Source organism: Azolla caroliniana, unplaced genomic scaffold, assembly GCF_043228905.1.
Source record: "Azolla caroliniana isolate FFs.n. ecotype wild unplaced genomic scaffold, voAzoCaro1.0.p SCAF_13, whole genome shotgun sequence".
Lineage (NCBI taxonomy): Eukaryota > Viridiplantae > Streptophyta > Polypodiopsida > Salviniales > Salviniaceae > Azolla > Azolla caroliniana.
In genome coordinates, this window is record NW_028230448.1 from 1,823,196 (window position 1) to 1,843,129 (window position 19,934).

Consider the following 19,934-nt stretch of genomic DNA (forward strand, 5'->3'; position numbering starts at 1 on the left):
ATCATATTCTATGTCACATAACTAATGAGTTTCCACATTCCCTATGACCGATGAGCTTCGGTAGTTAATGAAGAGAGAGGGTGACTATATAAAGTACCCTCCTACTTTATAATGTGTTGGTTAATCTCCTTTGTAATATGTATACAATTTTCTTGAGGATTCTATTTTCCACTCTATCTATCTTGTGCCTCTCTCCTCTCCGCTTCTAAAACACACACAACACATCTCTAACCTATTCCGTTGCACAGAATCACCATCGATTCTTTACATGGTATAAGAGCGCTTTAGTAGCTCGATCTAGCCCATCATCGTGTGTTGTGTCTATGCTGACGATTCAAAGAAATCCGGCTCATCGCTATTGTAGTGCCGCTACATAGCTTGTATTCAAGAGAGAAGAAGAAAGAATAAATCTACATCGAACACCATGAACACTCAAATGGGGAGCGCTCTCCCTAGCGAGAAGTTGGACTGAAATAACTTCGCATCTTGGGAGTACAAGATGCACCAATACCTTGGCAGTCAAGGTTATTGGAGCTACATCAAAGGAGCACAAGAAAATCGACCCAACCCAAAGGACGTCAACTACTCAACATGGGAGCAAGCGGCAAGTTGAGTAGTGTATTGCTTGGCGACATGTGTTCATGACCACATGCTCGGCTACATTCGAGAAGCCATGATGCCAAAGGAAGCATGGGAGAATCTAAGGAAGATTGTCACGGCCAACACAACCGCAAGAAAGCCTCAACTCCGCCAAGAGTTGAACACTGTACAACAAAGGGACATATCCATCACAAGCTACACCTTGAAGATCAAGGAACTTTGTGATTCACTCAGCTCAATAAGTGTCAATGCGGATGATGACGAGATGGTGCAAATATGTCTCGACGACCTCGCACCATGGTTCGGCGCGATGAGAACCGTCATTCTAGCAAGGGAGAATCCCCCCTCTTTCTTCGATCTTCCATCAATGCTATTGGTTGAAGAAAATCATGTTCGAACTAAGAGCAATGCCTCGGAAGGCCACATGCTCTACACACACTCGGATGGAGGAAGAGGGCGCAGTTGAGCAAGAAGAGGCTGATTCGGCCAAGGACGACGTGGACGAGCTCCGACCTATGAAAACAACTCCCATTACCGGCAAGATGTTGGAAACCCAAGAGGAGCATTCGGAAGAAGGGGGAGTTTCCATGCCGGTCAAAGCCGACAAAACTCAACCGAATGCGGATATTGCGGCAAAATTGGCCACCACGAAGAAGAAGAGTGAGTCGGCTTCCACAAGTTGACAACTCACCAATTACACCACCAACTCCCACTATGAAGACCATGGTGGAACGTTCGTGATGAGACATAGAGCAAATTCTATGTTAGCCTCTACTTCAACTAGTGCCTCCAATCCGAAAGATGTATGGTTTGTCGACTCTAGTGCCTCGAACCATATGACGTCTCATCAAGAATGGTTTTGAGACTTACAAGAGCCGAATCGACCCGGTTATGTCGAAACCAGAGATGACACTACTCATCCAATTTGGCATATCGGCAATGTCCGATTCGGGAAAGACGGCCAACAAACTTGCATCAAAAATGTCTTGCATGTACCAATCATAACGAAGAATTTGGTCTCGGTCAGCCAAATTGTTGAGCAAGGCATGCAAGTTCGATTCAACCGAGGTGGTTGCTTCATTGAGAAGGAAGGCTGACTAATCGCTCGTGGTCGAAGGGAAGGTCAAATGTTTATCCTCAAGTCGAACGAGGTGAAATCAGCCATGTTTGCAAAGGGCCTCAAAGCTGACACCAACATAGAGCTATGGCATAAAAGAATCGGCCATATCAATCTCGATTCTCAACAAACTCAAGGCGATGAAATCGAAAGGAGTCGTCATCGGGCTCCCGACCTTCGAAGAGAAAGAGATTGAAGGAGTATATGAAGCATGTTTATTTGGCAAGCAACATTGGCACCCGTTCCCAAAGGAGAGGAACGTGAGCAAAGGCCTATTGGACGTAGTCCACTCCGATGTGTGGGGACCAACACAAACGACCACATTCGGAGGATGTCGATACTATGTTACCTTCATCGACAACTTCTCTAGATACACACATGGATCTTTTCCATGAGGATGAAGAGCGAAGTGTTTAGACACTTCCAAAAATTCAAAAGCGAAGTCGAAAAGACAATTGGTCACCATGTACGATGTCTTCAGTCGGACGGAGGAAAGGAATACTTCTCCAATGCATTCACGGCATACCTTCGCCAAGAAGGACTTCGGCGAGAATTCACTTGCCGACACACACTGCAACAGAACGGTGTAGCCAAACGCAAGAATCGGCACATCCTCGAAGTAGCAAAGGGTCATGCTAAACGAGAAGCATATGCCCAAGTCATATTGGGCAGAAACAACAAATATTGTCGTCTACCTCATGAACCAGTGCACAATATCTAGAGTGCACGATGTAACCCCACACGAGAAATAATATGGAAAGAAGCCGGATCTATCCCATGTAAGGATATTCAGCTAAATTGCATACATGCACATTCCCGATGAGAAGCAGAAAAAGCTTGACCCAAAATCAAAGAAGTGCATCCTCGTGGGGTACTCGCTAGAGAAAAAGGGGTACAAGTGCTATAATCTATCTAGCCGGAAAGTTTGAGTGAGTCAAGACGTCGTTTTTGATGAGTCAACATCCAAGTACAAACTAGAGACGACGCCTACTCCAACCCCAATCAACCCGAACTGGCCCAACCAAGAGATAGAAGACGAAGATCAACTAAGGCATTTGTTCGAAGAAAGTCCAATCACGACCAAGCTTAGTGGGCCACAAGAGCCCCCGAGTGACCAGAGCACATCTCGACCAAGTCTGAAGATGGACAAAGGCAAGGCCAAAATGCCAGAATATGGAGATGATCAATTCGACGACAACGAATCGACTCACTCACTCGACAGTGAGTTCGGTGCCTTTGATGTGCCTCTTAGGTCACTCGAAGTTAAGAAAGCACTCACATCGGCAAATGAGAAACTCTATCGCTCCACCCAAGAGAAGAATCTGGTTAGCCGATTCGGTTACAACGACTATATGGCATATCATTATGCCTTTTATGATGAAGGTGGTGACAATCCGAGAACTGCAAAATTTTTCCAAAGCAACTAAATATCCGCGATGGGTCGAAGCGATGAACGAGGAGATGCAAGATCTCAGCAAGAATGATACATGGGATCTCGTCCCCCACTCGCCTCACAAGAAAGCAATCGGTTGCAGATGGATTTACAAGGTGAAGTATAATGTTGACGGCTCCGTTAACCGCTACAAAGCCCGACTCATAGCGAAAGGATACGCACAAACACATGGAGTCGACTATGAAGAGACCTTTGACCCGATGGCAAAGATGACGATTGTGCGGACTGTGATTGCACTTGCAATGGCGAAAGGGTGGCACATCCACCAAATGGACGTCAATAACGCCTTGCTTCAAGGCGAATTAGAAGAGGAGGTGTACATGGTACAACCACCCGGCTTCAAATCCAACATCCATCCGAAAGCAGCTTGCCGATTAAAGAAGCCGCTCTACGGCCTTAAGCAAGCAGAACGTGTTTGGCATTTGAAGATAACACAATATCTTCATTGAATCAGCTTCTGAATGTCAAAATTCGACAACTCTCTCTATGTAAGAAGCGATTCCGAAAGTCCAATTGTCATCATCCTATACGTGGATGATTTGGTCATTAGAGGTGAGCATCTAGTCGACATCAACAAGGTCAAGTCCCTCCTCTCCAACAAATTCGAGATGACGAACATGAAAGAGCTCCATTACTTCCTTGGCGTCGAGGTAATTTGGACTCCATCCGGCATTATGCTCTCTCAAAGACACTACATCCTTAACTTGTTATACAAGTTCGGGATGATTGAGTATAAGTTTGTGGCAAACCCTCTCAATCCGAACCTAAAGCTAACTGTCGACTGCGGCATAGAAGAGTGTGAGCCAACTCAATATCGACAATTGATCGGGAGCCTCATCTATCTCACGATCACTCGACCCGACCGTAGCTACTCGATTGGTCTCCTTAACCAATTTATGCGAACACCATGTGACATTCACTTGGATTGCGCTAAGCGAGTGTTATGATACATGAGTTGTGCAATGGATTGTGGCATTCTCTACAAATCGGCCACACCAATTCGACTCGAGGGGTACACAGATGTCGATTAGGCCAGCTACAAAGCCGATTAACGATCAACCTCTAGTTTCATCTTCTCCCTCGGAAGTGGAGCCATCACCTGGAGTAGCAAGAAGCAACCAACCATCGCTCTTTCGAGCATAGAGGCCAAATACAGGGGCGCGGTGGTGGCTGCATGTGAAGCCGTATGGCTTAAGAGGATACTAAAGGATCTGGGTGTTCCCATCAAGGATTCGATTCCGCTTTACTGTGACAACATGAGCAGTATTCATCTGGCTCAAAACTTGGTGTTCCACGCACGCACGAAACATATCAAAGTGCACTATCACTTCATTCGAGAGCGCGTTCAAGCTGGAGATGTCGACCTTCAACACATCAACACGAATCTACAAACGGTCGACATCTTCACCAAAGCCCTATGAGTCGACAAGCTTCTGCATTTCATGTTAGACCTTGGACTTGCCTAGCTTGAGAGGGAGTACAAACTAGACATTGTCCGAACCAGATATCAACCGAAGTGGACATAAACCGAAAGGAGCCGATCCAAGTTGAGATTGAGGGGGCATGTTGTGAATCAAGCTCAACCTAGTCTAGTGTGTGAACACACCTCTGAGAGTGTATGAACACTCAAAGGTCAAAAGTCACCACTACTTTTGTTGCATTTAACTATGTGTCATAGTATCATATTCTATGACACATAACTAATGAGTTTCCACATTCCCTATGACCGATGAGCTTTGGTAGTTAATGAAGAGAGAGGGTGACTATATAAAGTACCCTCCTCCTACTTTGTAATGTGTCGGTTAATCTCCTTTGTAATATACAGTTTTCTTGAGTATTCTATTTTCCACGATATTTATCTTTTGTCTCTCTCCTCTTCTAAAACACACACACACACACAACACATCTCTAACCTATTCCATTGCACAGAATCACAATTGATTCATTACAAGGTGGTAGGTCCCTAACGTCATGGCTTTAACCATGCAACTTAGAGGGTACCAAGGTGGACCAAGCTTAGACCTTGTCAACATAGAGTGTGAGATAAATGACTATATTGTTCATAAAGTGCATGGTTGATTAAAAAATTGATCGATGAAATGATTGTACAAACTGGTGATTAGACCGTGTTTGTAATCAATGGTGTACAAGATTATCTAAGGAAGTAAACAACAAAGCCTTTTTGAAGCATTGCATTTAGGTGGGGTGATGTGCATGTGACAAGGTGGGGGGGAAGGGTTGAACTTCTTATGGAGGTGGGGTGTCTTACGCCATATGCAAGGTGAGAGTATATGGGAGGGATAAGGATAGGTGGTGTGCACTAAGCATCGGGTAAGGCACAAATAGGTAGAATACTAAATGTAAAGCATCTCTAGATGTAAACATGTCACCATTATAAGTCAATACACAAGAGACCTAGTGTCGAATACAAGGATATAATGGCCATATTCACATTGTCTCATTTGGACAAACTAGGATAGACTACATTTGTAATTAGCTCAAAGGGCAGTTGCCCTAGTTCAATGAGTATATCCCTGAACTTGTAACTAGTTTGTAATGATAATGTTGATGCCACCATTCTTTCTGTTGTAACTTTTGAATAATACAGTTACATTCTTGTGTGCTTCTTGAGATCTCTCTCTCTCTCTCTCTCTCTCTCTATGTTTGTCATTGTTGTTGATCTCATTGATTAGTCTTGTCAAGTTGCATTACTCCAGTCTTTGTTCTGATTGATTTAATCTCCCATCTTGAAAGTTTGTTACGACATAGTGTTGATTTGTTATTTACTCACTGACGACCTTGTTCACAACATTTGGTATCAGAGTAGAGGTTGTTACCCATTGCCATCCATTCCCCATCCCTAGCACCACTGTTGCGGCTATAAAAGACCTCAAGTTTGTTGGATCTCTAGAACATACTTTTCCAAGATTTCAATTGAACTAAAATCTTTCGTTTGGCAACTCTCAAGATCTTGTTTAGTGAGAAGAGGAAGCACTCTGACAATCCATGCTTTATTCGGCTAGGCAACACTTTTGGTAGACCAGTTGACTCTACCCCTCTCTCTGCCATAGTCACTCTGAGTAGGATCGACAACGTAGTCCACACCATCCATGCTCAATTCGGCAAGACATCACTTCGAATAGACTAGTTGACTCTTCTCAACTTTTGGCCATAGCCACTATGGGCAGGACATGTTGACCAATCGACAAAATTCCTTGTTCGATTCAGCTAGATCAAGATTCAGGTGAACTAGTTGGTTGCACCCACCCCACTAATCATAGTCACCTCAGATTGAATTTTCGACCAGTCGACTCAAATCAAGAAATGGCTTCAACATTTGGCTCATCAGAGATGAGTCTCAAGAAGTTTGACAGCACGAACTTCAACTTTTGGAAGGAGCAAATGCATGATTACCCGATCGTGAAGGGTCAGATCAACCCAATTGAGAACGAAAATGCTCCTAATGAATACAAGCCGAATGAATGGATGAAATTAGATTGGATAGTGCGAGCCACCATTCAGATGCACCTATCCAAATCGCTATACTACACAATACAATCATGTTCGACAACTTTTGGACTATGGAAGACACTGTCAGACACTATATGAAAAGAAGGTGGCCGCCACGAAAATATATCTAATTCGACAATTGTATAACCTGTGGATGAAGGAATTCGACTTGCTCCAAACATACCTGAACGAGTACAAAAGTCTCAACTCCCAAATTTCGGTTCAAGGGATGACGATCGACGATGAGTTGAAAGCTCTCTTGCTTATGAGTAGTCTAACCCCTTCATGGGAAACTTTCGTTACCACAGTGTGTAATACATTGGCTATAGTCGTAAAGTACTCTGAGGTTATGAGGAAATTCCAATCGATCATACAAAGTGATTGGCTACAGAGGTTCCTACAATAGAAATATGCGTGGATCATATATAGATTATAGATGCATGAAAGCAACCGATTATAGATCATATCCATCATCCATCATCCATCATCATCATCATGGTTGTGATCATCGATCATCTATATAATCAATCTCGATAATCTACAATCAATCATCGATCATCTATATAATCAATCATCGATAATATGTAATCAATCATCGATAATCTGTAATCAATCATCGAGCATCTATAATCATCGATCATTGATCAACTATAATCATCGATCATGGATAATCTATTATCAAGCATCGATCATCGATAATCTATTATCAAGCATCGATCATCGATGTGGTTGTGAATGAAGATGAAGGCGGCCTATTTAATGAGAAGAGGTGAAGGGTATTTTGGTAAATTCGGAAAATTCTGCCTTCCTTCCCACCCATGTATCTGTCTGTCACAAACCCTAACCTCTGCTCATGCTCATGCTCATGCTCATGTCTCTGCATCAGAAACCCCTGAGATCAGAGCTCGCCTAACAGCAGCGGCTACAGAAACCCTAGCATGAGTGGCTAGAGAGATCCTGAAGGCGCAGCAAGAGAATCCCTATCCACAGAATCTTGCGAAACCCTGAAAGCAGTAGCTAGAGGCATCCTGAAAGCAGGGCGAGAGAAACCCTAAAAGCAGAGCAGGAAACCTCGCTGCTAAAAACGGAGCTAGGGAATCCCCTGCAACGTCAGCGATGGAGGTAGAGACCTGCGGGAAGCCCATAGACAGTCTGTTAGAGAAGGTTCTGTGCATGAACATACTCTCATCAGACTATTTCAAAGAACTGTACAGACTCAAGGCGTACAATGAGGTGATTGATGAGATCTACAATCAGGTGGACCATGTGGAACCATGGATGACAGGGAATTGCAGAGGACCTTCCACGGCTTTCTGTTTACTCTACAAGCTCTTCACCATGAAGCTTACCGTGAAGCAGATGCAGAGCTTTCTCAACCATCCTGATTCCCCCTACATCAGAGCGGTAGGTGCTTCTCTCTCTCTCTCTATATATATATATATATATATATATTGATTTTCTAAGTTCCTTTTTTTGCCAAATACTTTTGTTGGGTAAATGAATAGGGTGTCTTATGAATTGTATATTTAAAAGAAGCTCTAGAAATTCATGACATTTTACATCCCTTTCAAGAAATGGATTCACTGGGCGTGTTTTGTATGTCATAAGAGCATTTTTTTGAGAATTGCCCAACCTTCCCACTTTGTCCCTTGAGCGGTACGTGCTTCTAATTTCTTTAAAGTGTTATTTCTTCATCTAGTTTCTTTCACTTTGTTGGTTAAAAAGTGTGTTCGGCATGTGGGTTATTTGTATGTCATTGTTAAGCATTGCTGGATCATTTGTGAACTATATCAACTATTGCTGCCTTCAATACCCTTGAATTTCTTTCAAGTTTTCTTTTTCGTTTCTATTTGTGAATAAAAAGACAATATTTAACATGTGGGGGTTCTAAGCATCGTTAGTAGCTATCAAACATTGTTGAGCCTTGTGAGGCATACCTAATTATAGCTAAAACATTCCAGTTAGATCTACATCTATATTGTAGGTTATTGGCCAACTTCTATACTGCTGCTGTTCTTTTATATTATTTAATGTAGTTTTCTTTTCCTTGTGAGTTCTGATTTCCATAATAAACATTCTAGGCACCAATTAACTTGTATTACTAGTTGAAAGAAGAATGGAACATACAAATTTCAAAATGAAAACCCACAAGGAACATGGAGAACAACAAAATTGTATGAGATGCTCTGGAGATAGTTTGATGCTTGAAAGCACTGAGAATAAAGAAAGAGGAAATTAACTATGTCAGTTCTCTATGATTGTTAGGCATTTTTTTAGCATTGTCAACTTCTTTTGAGTTATCCAGATTCACCCTATATATGCGTTGTCGGTGATAGGCCTTCTGTATCCCTGCCTTACTTTCGTTTATATTTTCATTGTTTTTGCTTCTGGCCCGTGGTTTAACAAAGCATTCACCTTATGGTTTTTGTCCCTGTGATAATAAGCATTATTAGTCATTTTTAAATATCGCTGAACCAACGGAGTGGGATGATAAGCTGAAAACAACCATAGAAAGAAATTGGGGAGTAATTTGAATATTACTGTAGAATAAGAGTTAATTGAGTATATTTTAGAAACACTCTATTATATCAAACAGAGAAGAGACAGTGTCAAACTGCAGGTGACATTCTTATAAGCAGGTTGTAAGGCAGCAGAATGAAAGAAGAGCAGATGATCAAGCAGAATAATGAGTATTTGGAGAGAAGTAAGCAGTTTATCATAAGACCAACAATAATACTCGTAGACAAATATGAACTTGATATGGGATTTTAAAATTCTTGGACCTTTGGCAAGCATTCAAACTCTTTTTTAATACATTTAAGACGTAAAAGCAACGCCGCAATAATAATTGCATACAAATATGAACCTGATGTGGCAGTTTAAAATTCTTGGACCTTAGGCAAGCGGTAAAAATAATTCATTCAATACATAAATGCAACGCAACATTAATAATTGCATATAAATATGAACCTGATGTGGCATTTTAAAAATCTTAGACCTTAGGCAAGCATTAAAAGTTTTTTTTAATTCATTTAAGACATAAAACCAATGCAAGATTTGAATGTCAAATTGAGGGGGGGTTAAAGTGGTCGATGGGCCTCTTGTAAGGAAATCAGGGGTTTGAATGGAAAATCCCTGATGAAGAAGAGAGGTTTTAGGAGAGAATGTTCTCTTTAATATTAGAGAACAGAACAATAGTTAGAGAAGGTTAGAGAAGCTGTTTCTAAGATTCAACTTATCACCTCATTTGTTTTTTAAAAGTATTCATATTTTACATTTATTTTTCTTTAGCAGAGCATGTTCTCTTTAATATAAGAGAACAGAACAGTAGATAGAAAAGTTGTTTCTAATATTCAACAACTCACCATATTTGTGTTTTAAAAGTATTCACACTTTACATTTATTTGCTATTCTTTCAAGTGTTTCTCATTTCTTTTGCAAGTGGGTTGTGGGTTGGTGTGATTGAGTCAAGTGAGACCAATCTATAAGTTACTGGATTCAAGAGGTTTTAAGAGGCCATTCCTTAGAATCTAAGAGTCTGCCCTCTGATTGCAGTTCATATAGTAATCAATATGTAAGCAACCTTCTTTATACTGTCGTTGGGGATGTTATTGTCAGTCCCCTGCCATACAGCATACCAGACACTAAAAAGCGGCTTTATAGCTTTCCCAAATTCTCTTGAATTTGTGGATCAATTCCACATAACTAGGGTTGTGTCAACCCCTCTAGCGAGCTGATGCTAGTTACCTTTGTGCATCCACATCCTCATCTGACCAATTCCACATAATATGGGATGTGTCAACCCCTCTTGCCAGCTGATGTTATCTACCTTTGTGCATCCACATCCTCATTATTGTCATTCACGATTCCCACATTATCATTAATTTGTGTATCAATTCCACATAAGCAGGGTTGTGTCAACCCCTCTAGCCAGCTGATGCCAGTTACCTTTGTGCATCCATATCCTCATTATTGTCATTCGCGATTCCCACATTATCATTAATTTGTGTATCAATTCCACATAAGCAGGGTTGTGTCAACCCCTCTAGCCAGCTGATGCCAGTTACCTTTGTGCATCCATATCCTCATTATTGTCATTCGCGATTCCCAAATTTTCATTAATTTGTGGAACAATTCCACATAATGGGGGTCAATCCTTCTAGCAAGCTGATGCTAGTTGCCTTTGTGCATCCACATCCTCATTATTGTCAAGTCACCATTCCCAAATGCTCATTAACTTGTGGAACAATTCCACATAATGGGGGATGTGGCATAGCCAGCTGATGCAAGTTACCTTTGTGTATCTACATCCTCAATATTGTCATTCATGATTCCCAAATTCTCATTAATTTTTGGAACAATTCTACATAACGGGGGATGTCAACCCCTCTAGCCAGCTGATGCTAGTTACCTTTGTGCATCCACATCCTCGTTATTGTCATTCACAATAATGTCAACCCCTCTAGCCAGCTGATGCTAGTTACCTTTGTGCATCCACCTCCTCGTTATTGTCATTCACGATTCCCAAATTCTCATTAATTTGTGGTCAATTCCACATAATGGAGGATGTGTCCATCCCTGGATGGACCTTGGTTGGAATTGAATAAGACTACCTACCCTCTACATGTTTTTTCAATTAATCGTGTTTATTAGAGTAATTTTGTAATGATGAGAATGTAATCTTGACACTTGCTATTATTTTTTCATGTGTGTTGATTTTTGTGAGGAGTTGTTTCCTGTTTGTTGATTGGGTATTGATCGTAATGTTCTGTAACAAAGCCATGAAACATTATAAAATTTGTTTGAACTATCTCTAATGCTTTTACAGGCACATTAGGATCTGTGCATCATAGTCATACTTTCCATAAACTCATGCTGTTTGTATGGATCATACTCACATGGAACACTTTTCCAGGATGGTGAAGGGAGATGAGACCTGCTCACTATGATGAAATGGAACTAAACTTAGGGAATGGAGTAGGGGTTGGTCAAAGGGAATGGGAAATAGGTCAGGAAGCTGAGAAATTACGATCTCCTTGTGACTGATGCAATAGCTGTTTGTTTGTAATATGCTGGTTTAATTTACCTATGCTAGATTCTTTATTAATCTGTTTATTTTGGTTTATATTTCTAGCCTCCATAATAACCAAGTTGTTCATCACCTCCGAAGGAAGGATATACACTCAGTTCGTCGCTTCTCTTCATGAGCTTCCTGGGTGTATGATGTGAGTAGGGACATGATATGTGCATGCTATGCATGATCATGCATGTATTGCCACACAGTATAAGATTGCCATCTATTCTGTAATCTTCAATTTGTTATTTTCTCTGTCCTGGCTTTCACTTAGTCTCTATTTAAGATCATCAAATGCAAGAATATTTTTGCCTTATTCTGAGACAATGAACATTTAGCCTTTCGTTGCAGTCCATTAAGCAATCACTAAATGCATCAACGTTTCCAACTGATCAACATTATCTATTCACAGGTTGGCTTCTTGTATTTGCGGTATGTAGGGAATTCGAAGACATTATGGGGATGGTATGAGCAATACATCAAAGATGACGAGGTATGTGTATCTTTTATTTTCATTATCAATTTCTGTGTTTTTAGAGGGTCAGGAGGTGAACTCTCAAGCTGTGGCCTATGAGCCAAGGCTGTGATATATACCAAGATACATTTTTGCGTATAAAATGTGTCACATATACATGTATATGTAACTGTTTATTCTTATGATTAAATCTGCCTATAATATTAGCCTTTTTTCATATAGGAGTTTGCACCTGGCTCAAATGGTAAAATGACAACCATGGGAGTCTACATTCGCGATCTATTGCTAAACCAGGTATATGCAATATCAAACTATTTCATGCTAATATTATTTTTGTTTGCTTTTATTGTTTCCATCAACTAAGAATAATGACCACTCTGCAGTATTACTTTGACACTTTGCTTCCTCGTGTCCCGGTTCCAATTATGAGGCAAATAACAACCACCTTAGAAAGGTTAAAGCTTCCAACAAGCTCTGCTGGGGTTACGGGTACTGGCGGCCGCCATGCTTCAGATGATACGGCTCGGAGGCCACCGTCTGTTAAAGCTTCTCTATCTGTTTCATTTGGACAAAGAGCTCCTCATAGAGCTTCTACAAGAGATTCATCTCGCAATATCAATGTGCCCCGGAGCATAGGAGCTGAAAGGGAGGGGGATGACAGGAGGAAGGAGTATAAAGGAAGGGATCGTGATCGTGATTGGGAGACTGAGAAACCAAGAGAACATGATAGGGATAGGAATAGGGATGGGGTTACCAGAGATCGAGATAGACAACATGAGATCAGAGATTATGATCAGGATAACAAACGAAAGGGCAGGGATAGAGATTATGATTCTTCAGGAAGGGATAAAGATCGAAATAGGGGGATAATGGAGGGTGGTAGAGATTATTATAGTCGGGATATAGGAAGGGAGCGTGATAGGGAAAGAGACCGGGATAGAGGCAAGGAGAAAGAGAGGGATAATGATAGATACAGGGATAGAGGTGGGAAGGTGGACTATTATCGGAGTCGAAGTAGGAGCCCAAGAGGTGGCCGAAGATATCAAAGTCGGAGCCGAAGCAGAAGCCAAGAGAAATTCGTTTGTCGGTCAAAGAGTCCTGCCAAGGCTTCTGTAAACCTAGTGAAGCTTAGGAATTTGTATGGAGATGCTACTGCCAAGAGTAACCGTGATGTGAATGAGAGTAATTATCCTGTTAAGGATTCAAGTACTGAGGATGTCATTCGTCTCGGTGGAAACTCGTGGCTGTAATCTCTAAAACATATTTAGGCAAGATTCACTCTGAGAACCCGCACAAATGAAGTGGGTTATGTGGCAATCGACAATTGGCTGTGGAAGGGTGGGATAGACCAAAATTTGAGAGAAGTGGATATAACCTAGTTTGGTGCCATGTTTGTAGGATGTGAGATTTGAACTTCTGCAAAGCTAGTCACCAACCAGCGAAATTTCACCCAATATCCATTCTTTGTGAACATGATCTTATATTATATTGAATACACCAGTCTGACGTGGTCTTAAAAATTTGAAACGTTTTAACATATTTTTGGGCCTATTTAAATGCTGCCAATGAGATTGTATGCTACTTGTGAAACGGTTTTATCCTTCATAATTTTGTGAAAAGTACATTATTTGTTCCCTTCAAATGAGATCCAAATAATGAATTGTTGAAAAAATTGGTAATAGTGTTGGTTCATTGCCGGTAATTATGAGTGGTAGTGTTAGTTCTAAAGCACTCATTTAGGGTATATGACGTGCACATGTTTAATACCGAATCACAACTAGTGCAAATTATCCAATTTAGATGCTTAACATAAAAGAACAATGGGCTGTGTAATATGGGAAGTTGACTGCCCTACCCTTAATACCAAAAGAATGTACATACTATGTTTTCTGTGAGATGCAAAACTAGAACTAGTAGTGTAACTTCTCCTTATTTTATGCTGAGTCTGAAAGACAATTTTCCATGCATAGTATATGAAGTTGCAATTGTGCCTGTATGTTACAGTATGGATGAATAACTTTGTTTTGTGTAACATACACAAATATTATGCCAAGAATATCGAGATTGTTGTCTTTGTGCACAGACGTAGCCGTGTGCAATCACTTTAGCATTGAGAACTCAATTAGTAGGTGCTATATGTTGTACATTAGTACATGTGGTTTGATTTTTTCAAATAAAACCTTTTCTTTTTTTGAGCAGTGACAATCTTGGCATTAGTTTGTTACTATCACAAACAGGTTTGAGAAGGGTACGTACATGATGTAAATAGGATTTTAGATGGATCATTTTAGCTTCGAGAACAATTTAAAAAACCTCAAAAATCTTTATAAAGTGAAACTTTGATGATGCTAATGTTGCAAGGTCAATCTGTTGGTCCAACCTATTTGATTATAATACGAAAGATAGGTTTGCAACATCTTTGTTGGTCATACGATCTCAGGCATGCTAGTTGTACACCCTTAATTGTGTTTGTACGAATGTATTGTAATTTTATAAAATTATTGTTTCTCTTTTCATGCAAAAAAACCAGAAAGAGAAAGAACCTGCAACAAGATTATGGATGGAATTGGATAGAATAGCCTAGTCACCACCACCTCCGGCTCCTTGCCCTTTGTTCTTCAAGTTTTTTTAGATGATACATATAAGACGCAACACCAATAGAAGTAACCATGGCATATAAAACAAAAACGATGGATGCACGAGGACTCGGTCTTGCCAAATGCACTCTTTTTAGCCTCTTAATAACCCCTTCATTGATATTGGACATCATCAGACTGGCAGACCTTTTCAGCCTCTGGATTCTAGTCACATCATGCCCATCTCCATCTCTCTCTTTGTTAGGGATGTTAGGCTCACTTGGGGCTGCTTTGTGATGCAAGATCTTATCATCATCACTAATCTTTGGCTTCCCTTTCTTGTCTTTTTCGCAATGCATGATCATCGTATCATCGTTGTCACATGGGCTCACCTTATCATGTTCCTTGTGATGCATGCCCATCATATCATCTTCTTGACACAAGCTCACCTTATCATGTTCTTTGTGATTCGGCATCTCCTTATCACGTTCTTTATTATGCAATCTCATCTTATCATCTTCTTTGTGATGATGCAAGCTTTTCTTGTCCTCGTTTTTACTCTTTGCATTATTTCTATGGTCTACTTCATCTGAATTGACCCTAATTAAAACCTTCTTAACAATGTTTGCCTCATGGTCACCTCTATGTTCCTTGATTTCTTTAAATGGCAATGTAGTTTTGGCTGGTTTGTAAAGAGATATTTTCGCATCCAACTCATGTGAGTTAAGGTTAAACTCACCATGGTTTCGAAGTCCTTTAACAACATTTTCATAATGATTAGACCTAATAGGGGTATTGTCTGGCTTTACATTATTTTCACATGAAAAAGGCAATGCATCAATTTCTTCACCCGAAAGAGGTCGCATCGATGGAGTTGAAGACAATAGGCCCTCAGGATGAGAATTTACTTTATCCTTGTTTTGTGCTTCCATTGGTTTCACAAGTAAAGCAGCCTTGCTTCTTGTAGTAATAGGGTTTGTGCTAGTGATAGAAGATCTTGTCGATTTGACATGAATACTCGAATATGTATTTTGCTTCTCAGATTCCTACAGTATGATCACAATACAATCAAGAAGCGAAGTAAAGACACATTTGATCCAATTCATTTATTTGGAGTGAGGACCCCTCCTTAGCGCCATACTGGTTCTCAATTCATCCATTAAACAATATGCCATTTGCTATCTGATGTCCTTTTTCCAAGTATTTTATGATTTCTGTTTTGTAACTTTTGCCACTATGATTTCCCTGTTAACTTTTCTTTTCCTTTTGCTTTTATGATTTCGTTAAAAAAATTTGTTATGATAAGGTGTTGCTACTTTTGTTTCTTTTTTTTTGCTTTTATGATTACTTTTAACATAAAACTTTGTAGTTACTCATACCTCTCTTTTTGATCTTGTTCTTGGCATGATGGACTTGCTTTTAAGACCCTTCAGATCTTTTTCTGTGTCAGACCGAGGAAACTCTATACCTTTTGTCTGTTTTTAATATGATTACAATGACTTAAATCAGGGAAATCTAGTGGAAGAGACGAAGGGAAAATGATATGCTATTTCCCGAGATTATATCAAACATGTTACTGGACAATTTGTGGTTAATGAGAGTGCACTAAACTTACAATGATTATAACATAATGGAGATGGGAAAACTGATTATGGATTACAAAAGCAGGTTGTGATAACCCCCATAATGAAACGACAGATTAATGTATATTTCTAATAATCTTTAGGATTGCTGCTTAATATGACAATATCTAAAAAGAGGATTAGTGCTCACAAGTAGCAACTGAAAAGAGAATTAGTGCTTAATGACAGACACATTTGTCAATTAGGTAGCCTTTATTGTTAATGACATTCAACTAAGAAAGTGGATTAACAGGGCATTTGTGCTTCGGTTGAATAACAGAAAAAATGGATCCAGGTGACATTTGTGCTTCCCTTAAGGGACATCCTCTCCTTAACAGTATCAGCTACAAGGACAATCAAGGTGACATTAGTGCTTACCAACATCAACTGACAAACTGGATGAAGATGACATTTGTGCTTAATGACTCACATTAACTAAAAAGTGGATTGACAAGGGTATTTATTCCTAATGACCACAAAGTAGACTAATGGGGGGGGGGGGGGGGGGGGTATTTGTACTGAAGCACATTTAAAAAGGAAGCACAATAAAGGGGCATTTCTTATTAATGACATTAACTCCAAAGTGAATTGAGGGTCATTTTCCCTTAATGGCATCAAAAGAAAACTGGATAAAAAAAAAGTGGATTAAGAAAACAATTCGTGCTTCATGACATTAATAAAATGAGGAAATTGAGGAACATTTGTAATGCTATTAACTAAATTAGTGGATGTTTGTGCCATTGTTCTGCATCCGGGAAACCATATGTTGGAAAATTTCTATGAGCTTGCTCTGCATCAAATAGTCAAAGTTTTAATGTCCAAAACAACTAAAATGTTCTGTTTTTCATCGTGGAACACATGTTATTTGAGTTTCTAATAAGTCATTGTGTGTGTGTGTGGGAACATTTTAACTAAAAAACTGGATTAGGAGAAAACATTTATACTTTATGATTTTTGGAACTAAAAAAGTGGTTTAAAAAAAAATTGGTATCCATTCCCTGATCCATAAAAGTCATGATGTGTTGATTATGGCTCCTTAGTGATGTGAGGTTTCTGGGTTAATGACAGTAATTACGAAGTGGATCAGCTAAACACCTGACGCTGATTAACGATTAAGTGGGAAAGAAAGGAGAGGGTAGTTACGACTTACACCGGGCACAGGGATTTGATGATCTTCAAGCCATCGCTCGAGTTGGGAGGGATTCAAACCAAAGAGATGTTCAAGAGTGGTGGTATCTATGTCCGCCATATCCTCTGCTGGCTCTCGGAGAATCTGCATTGAAGAAGAAGAAGAAGAAGAAGAAGAAGAAACAGTCGCATTTTGGTCCCTTTCTTTTTCCTTTTCGTTCTCTTTCTTGAAGCGATCCAACGCGCCCCTTCAGAAACAAAAAAAAACCCTTCCGTTCGTAGATTCAGACGGATCAATAAACCAACCACATCATAAAAATGATATAATTGTACACTTCTATCAGTTTTTTTTATGAAATTCCAATGATGATCAATCTAATGTACATACATTGGTCATAGGAATTTCATAAAGGCACAAAATGTGCATTTGTACCTACCATGTCAATTGATTATTGTCCTTATTAGGTTTCTAATTAGTGGTTTTGGTACAACATAAATTTGGGTACATGACCATTGTTGCAAGCTCAACTAGAATATCACGAATAGGAAGCTCAACCAATTCATCAAACAGCATGACGAAATTTGCAAGCTCAACTAGAATCATGAATAGGAAGCAACATTTAAACTCCTAAAAAAGATGCTAGCCTCCATCCCAATGATCGATCAATCTAGATTGGTTGAAGGAATTTCATAAAGGCACAAAAATGTGCATTTATTCAAAAGAACTGGGGGTCTCATGCAAGTGATGTACCTAGCATGTCGATTGATGATTGTCCTTCCTAGGTTTCTAACCAGTGGTTTGGTAGAAGACAAATTTGGGTGTCAATTGGTTACAAACACACACATATACATATATGACTACTATTTAGAGAGCAACGCGCCTATTAGTACACATCATCAATGCTTCATTATACAATAGAATACCCCTATCTATGCATGGTCTTTCTACACCTCAACCTACCATGGTCCATAGGGACACTTTTCATGACCTCTAGGGTCACGAAGGTCATAAAAAAATTACAACATAGGAAATCCATGGACCACACAGGATTACGAGCCGAGCATATCATATATGCTCAAGAGTGCCTAACCCCCTTTCTCACTCTAATCTTCAACCGTGCCCTCGCCGAGGGTTTTCCACCACAATGGACCATGAACACAGTGGCCCCTATACATAAAGGAGGGGACCCAATGGACCCAAATACATATAGGACCATTATGATAGGTCATACGCTTACTAAACTATATGGTGCAGTAATGGAAGTAGAGCTCAGCGATTATATGGAGACATTAAGTCTTCAAGCACCTGAGCAGGCTAGCTTTAGACGAGCCTTCTCCACTATTGACCATATCTTTACACTTAGGTGCTTAATTGACCAAACGAAGGCTCGTAAGAAGAAACTATATTGTTGCTTTGTGGACTTCCGCAAAGCCTTTGACACAGTTCCTAGGGAGAGGTTGTTTCATAGACTTAAAAGCTTGGAGATACCAAATGACATGATCTGGGCCATTTATGCTCTATATGAGCAAGTCTCTAGGTGCGTACGATGCCCAGGTGGCCTATCTTATTGCTTCACTAGCACCATTGGTGTAAAACAGGGTTGCCCCCTATCACCAACTCTCTTTGGGATCTACATTGATGAGATCACTGATTTTATTGCTCGTAAGGGAGGCAATGGAGAAGCTATTGGGGGTACACAAGTTAGTATCTTACTCTACGGAGACGACATCATCTTGCTCTCGAAGTCTGAACAAGACCTACAAAAGCATCTTAATGTCCTAGATGACTTTTGCACAAAGGAGGACTAGTAGTGAATCTAGCGAAAACTAAAGTCCTTATCTTTCATACATCGTCCCGAGTTAGGAGTAAATGTCACCTAATCCTCTCTCATAAACCAGTTGAGGTAGATGGATCATATGTATACTTGGGAGTCACTTTTAATGCTCGTTCAGGTAAATTCTCAATGACCCAAGCAACCAAAGATAGGCTAACGAGAGGGTGTGCATCCCTCTCACTCTTATAGAGACAATGCCACCAGGCATACTTTCAAGAGCCACGGACTAAGGGATGGCTCTTCGACTCATTAGTGACCCCTTCCCTCATGTATGCATCAGTAGTATGGGCTCCAGGTCTACCATCTTTCATGTGGATGAAATTAGAGAGACCTTTGGTGACAATGTTATCACGTCAACTCCGAAGCAAATCGACAGTACCACATGACATTATTAGAGCAGAGTTCAGTTTGCCCCCGATGTTAGTAGAAGCACTTTTCCAAGTGGTAGTTTTTATTCATCGGATACATAGCCAACCACAAGATAGGATCTCCCGTCAAGCCTTCGAGGTATACCGATCCCTATATGCATCTGGGGACACTAGCT

General features: G+C 40.2%; 2 protein-coding genes across 2 annotated transcripts; one reads left to right on the plus strand and one right to left on the minus strand.

Moving 5' to 3' along the window:
* The first annotated feature begins 7,581 nt into the window (after positions 1–7,581).
* LOC147855938 (pre-mRNA splicing factor SR-like 1) lies at positions 7,582–13,749 on the plus strand. Its single transcript, XM_087329082.1, has 4 exons — positions 7,582–8,084; positions 12,167–12,247; positions 12,452–12,523; positions 12,613–13,749. The coding sequence occupies exons 1-4, from the start codon at positions 7,797–7,799 to the stop codon at positions 13,477–13,479; spliced, it is 1,308 nt and encodes a 435-aa protein (XP_087185208.1). The 5' UTR covers positions 7,582–7,796; the 3' UTR covers positions 13,480–13,749.
* A 960-nt stretch (positions 13,750–14,709) lies between these two features.
* On the minus strand, positions 14,710–18,526 carry LOC147855939 (uncharacterized). Its single transcript, XM_087329598.1, has 5 exons — positions 18,517–18,526; positions 18,062–18,149; positions 17,578–17,803; positions 16,185–16,280; positions 14,710–15,851 (listed from the first exon to the last, which is right to left on the minus strand). Exons 1-5 carry the CDS (start codon positions 18,524–18,526, stop codon positions 14,814–14,816), a joined length of 1,458 nt encoding a protein of 485 aa, XP_087185724.1. The 3' UTR covers positions 14,710–14,813.
* Positions 18,527–19,934: the final 1,408 nt, after the last annotated feature.